General features: G+C 35.0%; 1 protein-coding gene across 1 annotated transcript; it reads left to right on the top strand.

Moving 5' to 3' along the window:
- The first annotated feature begins 1,197 nt into the window (after window positions 1-1,197).
- Window positions 1,198-3,085, top strand: LOC134201809 (uncharacterized). The gene is made up of 2 exons (XM_062677028.1): window positions 1,198-1,423; window positions 1,510-3,085. The coding sequence occupies exon 2, from the start codon at window positions 1,599-1,601 to the stop codon at window positions 2,709-2,711; it is 1,113 nt and encodes a 370-aa protein (XP_062533012.1). The 5' UTR covers window positions 1,198-1,423; window positions 1,510-1,598; the 3' UTR covers window positions 2,712-3,085.
- The last annotated feature ends 1,638 nt before the right edge of the window (window positions 3,086-4,723 follow it).

Genomic DNA, 4,723 nt, shown 5'->3' with positions numbered 1-4,723 from the left:
ATGAAAAGTTTTTCCTTCATCTTTACGTGATTTTCGCCCGGGGGGGGGCGGCCCCGGGACTTAAACACGCGCTCGCCTTGCGGCGAGGCCCCTGCGTCGGTAACACTAAATTGGCCGAAGCGATTCTAGGAATTTTAGAAATTTTAGTGAATAGAATAGATAGAATAGAATTAGAGTGAATAGAACCACTGCACAGTTCCCGGGCGGCAATGCCTTGCAATTAGGCGCAGGTACAAATTCCGAGAAACACTTGGGCCACAGATGTGCCACGAACAATGATCTATTATCACCGGTAGTCACTTCCGACAAAACAATGAGCACGTCCACGCGCGTCGGTTGCTCAAATCGGAATGAGAGATGGTCAAGCAAATGCTTTGATTGTTTGTTCCTAAGCAGTCCTCAATAAATTTACCATTCAGTAATTCTATTTTGTTCATCTTAAATATGTATAGCTCTATTCAGACAGCAGTGGCAGCGGCCGCCGCATCAGCCACCGAACAGTTTTATCCTTTCAAGCGATACTGCTCTATAAAACAATGTAGATAAGTTTAAAATTCTTCCAAAGCTGAAAGTGCTCTTCGCACCTTTTTTTTTTCTCCTACCAATGCTGGTAGCCTTGACAGGCTATTTCAACTTCCCCTTGACGTGTAGATGATCTCATGGGGCTCAAACCGGGAGTGTTGCTAACACTGACCCTACGAAGAGCAGTGCTTCGAAGAATCTACCACTGGATCGGAAACGCGACCAACTGAGAAGATCCGGTTAGAAACTCAGTGGGCTGCGTCTATAGGTTGATTTCTTCTTCGAGTTCTTCATCGCAAGCGACGGGTTCGGCGAGGACGGTAACCGGTGCTTGAGGTATCTAAAAGCACCGTTAATGGATCGGAAAGTTCCGTAATGACGTGCTTAGGGCGACGTCGACTGTTTACCATTCAGTCCACAAGATCGGGTAGGCCTTCGCATCGCTGCCGGCCGTTGCCACCGATGTCTGAATTGAGCCGAAAACTTCGCTTACCTTAGGTTTACCATTAAGTTTAAGAGTAGAAAACTTTAGTTACTCCTTATATCATCAGCTATCTATTAGTGAAAGTCTCGTCAAAATAGGTCCAGTCGTTCCAGAGATTAGCCGGAACAAATAGATAGAGAGACAAAAATTGTAAAAAATGTTATTTTGGTGTATGTACCGTATATATGTAAAGAAAAAATATAATTTTCTTTAATTCAATTTCCCGCGCATCAATCATCATCGAATGAGTGACATGACAAATCAATGAATTTAATTAGCTATGGAAAAGATAACCTAAAACGCATGAGACTCGTGATCGTTAATAAATTAATATTTAAAGTTTAAAATACTACTTAATTGTGATTCAGGAACTGACATTGTTAATAATAACATTAAATGTCGTTTCTTTTATTACAGGTATGTAGGTTTTTGTAACGTAATGAGTAAATACACACTCTTATTTCGTGTACCTAATATAATGAACAATAAAACTTTTATTACAGAGAAACTCAATTGTGTTTGACTGACTGTGTCGTTCTAATCACAAACATATTGGAAATTACCTTATAAAACGACATTTACTGTCAAGAAAATGGAAAAGTTAAAGTTTACGTTTGAAACGAAACCATCAATAGACGGAAAGTCGAACTATATCGCCATAACCGCAATTGCCACGAAAGATGACAAAGTTTTCCTTATGCCTGAAGAATATCAAGCAATATCACTTCACAAACATATCCAAACCTCGAAAACCTTCTTTACTGTGAAAAATACATTGAAAAAAAGATATCAAACTAGAAGTGTTTGGATAAAAACAACAGAAGAGATATTACAAACATATCTTGATGAGGATGGAAACATGATCTTTCAGGATCAATTTTTAGAGGAAATTACCCAAGAACAAATGGCTACTGGTAGTAAAAAGCGTTTAGAAGACCCTATAGTGAAGATTTTGGAAAAATTAGTTGAAAGTCAACAAAACAAAGAAAAACAAAGTATTAAGAAGTTAGCTGACAGGTTTGTCATTGAAAAATTTGATGGGAAAAGTTCAAGTGCATGTCAGTGGATGGAAATATTTGAAAATGAATGTGCAAGGTTTGATATAGTAAAAGAAGAAGAAAAAATTGAAATCTTCAGATTATTTCTTGAGAAATCATGCACTGATTGGTATTCGTCCATGATGATCAAGCTCGGCTTAGATTCTGAGTGGTCGGAATGGAAATCAAGTTTTTTGCAAACCTATGTGAACAAAGGTTGGACTGCTAGCAAGTATGCTTTATTTTACAAGTATCAATCGGGGTCTTTGTTAGAATATGCAGTAAGGAAAGAAAAACTTTTACTTGAAGTAAGAAAAACAATAGATGAAGGGACTCTTATTGATATAATAGCTGCCGGTTTACCAGATTTTATTACAGATAGAATTGAAAAAGAACAAATTGTACATACAAAAAATTTATTTAGTGAACTTGGAAGATTAGAACATTTAGTTTCAAAAAGAAAATTTATCAAGAAGAAAGAGGATACTAAGCCAGAGAAGAAAAAATGTAGTATTTGTGAAAAACTAAAGAAAGGGGTACGCTACCATTCAGAGGACTCTTGCTGGTTTAAAACAAATTTAAATACTGAAAAAGATAAAAAGCAAATAAAGCTTATCAACAATTCAGAATTAGAATGTGAACTACAGTATGAAGATCAAAAAAACTAATAGTGCCGCCATTGATCAAAGTGAAATTAGTACTCAATAAAAATGTTGAAGTTGCTGGGATCTATGACTCAGGGTCTAATGTCTCTTTAATAAATTCAAGATTGTTAAAAATAAATAATAAGGAAGCCAGTCACCCCAACTCTCTCAATACTAATTTAAAAACGATTAATGGCGTTAAAAAGGCAAATGGCATAATAACACTTGATATAGCCATCTTTGATATGGAAAAAAAAATGAATGTTTTTGTAATAGACAAGGAAAATTTCGATTACGACTTTTTAGTGGGACTTGATTGTATAAAAGGGTTTTACCTAGTACAAAACGAAAACTTGGAAATTACACAGAAATTACCCATACAAAGAAGAGAAATAGTTTCTAAGGAGATAAAATCTGATAATATAATAAACTTCAATGAAGACATACATGAAGAAGATTTCAACATTTGTATAAATCATCTAGACTATCAAAAACAGGCAGCGATTGATGAATTAATTTCAGAAAATAAATCTGTGTTTGCGAAGGACAAATATGACATAGGACAGGTAACGGATTATGAGGCACACATTGATTTACTAATAGAAAAATATTGTTTCAAGAGGCCATATCGTTGCACAATAGAAGACAAGAAGGAGATTGAAGACCAAATTGCAAAATTATTGGAAAAAAATATAATAGAAGAATCATATAGCCCATTCGCAGCACCAGTTACATTAGCTTATAAAAGAGATGAGCATAAAAGATCAAGATTATGCATCGATTTTCGAGACTTAAATAAAATAGTTGTGCCTCAATCTCAGCCATTCCCTCTTATTGAAGACCTAATACTAAAGACAAGAGATTGCAAATTCTTCTCAACACTGGACCTAAATTCAGCATTTTGGTCAATACCCCTGCGTATCACAGATAGACACAAGACCGCATTTGTGACGCAGGAGGGACATTATCAGTGGACCTGCTTGCCATTTGGCTTAAAAACCTCTCCAGCCATATTCCAGAGAATAATGTGTAATATAATACGGAAACACAAGCTTGGAGATTTTGCTGTATGTTTCATCGACGATATTTTATTGTTTTCTAAAGATTTCTCTGATCATATCAGACATCTAGAAAAACTCTTTCAAGCAATTAAAAGTGAAGGTTTAAAACTAAAATTCTCTAAATGCACATTTGCAGCAGATACAGTTAAATATTTGGGTCATGTAATACAGAATAATTCAGTCAGACCACTGAATGATAACTTAATATCAATACAAAATTTCCCTACTCCGAAAACTCAAAAGAATGTGAGGCAATTCCTAGGAAAAATAAACTTTTATCATAAGTATGTGCCAAACATAGCCATAAAATTGGAACCATTACATAAACTTTTGAGAAAAGGACAACCCTTTAACTGGACCGATGCATGCCAGGAGTCGTTTAATGAAATGAAACAAATATTGTGTTCTCAACCAATATTAACTATCTTTGACCCAAACCTCCCTATTCACATATACACAGATGCTAGTATACTAGGAGTAGGTGCAGTATTAAAACAGACACAAAACAACAACGAAGAAAAACCAGTAGCATACTTTTCAAAAAAATTGAATGAAGTACAAAAAAGGAAGAAAGCTATCTATCTGGAATGCCTGGCAATTAAAGAATGTGTAAAGTATTGGCAACATCTATTAATAGGTCGGAATTTCACTGTATTTTCAGATCACAAGCCTCTGGAGAATATGAACATAAGATCTAGAACAGACGAAGAATTAGGAGATCTAACATACTACCTATCACAATATGATTTCCAAATTAAATATTCTCCAGGAAAATACAATATTGAAGCTGATTGCCTAAGCAGAAACCCGGTCCTTGAACCAAATGAAAACCTAGAGGAGCAGTTAAAAGTAGTTAACATAATAACACTAGAAGATATCCTAAAAGATCAAATAGAAAATAAATATATACAGTGCAGAAAAGACAAATTAATAAAGAAACAAAATGTTTACTACAAAAAAGTAAAGAAAAAAGAA

This window comes from Bombyx mori, chromosome W (genome assembly GCF_030269925.1).
Source record: "Bombyx mori chromosome W, ASM3026992v2".
NCBI classification, from domain to species: Eukaryota; Metazoa; Arthropoda; class Insecta; order Lepidoptera; family Bombycidae; genus Bombyx; species Bombyx mori.
Note: the sequence above shows the minus strand (reverse complement) of the source record. Positions and strands in the feature narration are given on the sequence as shown.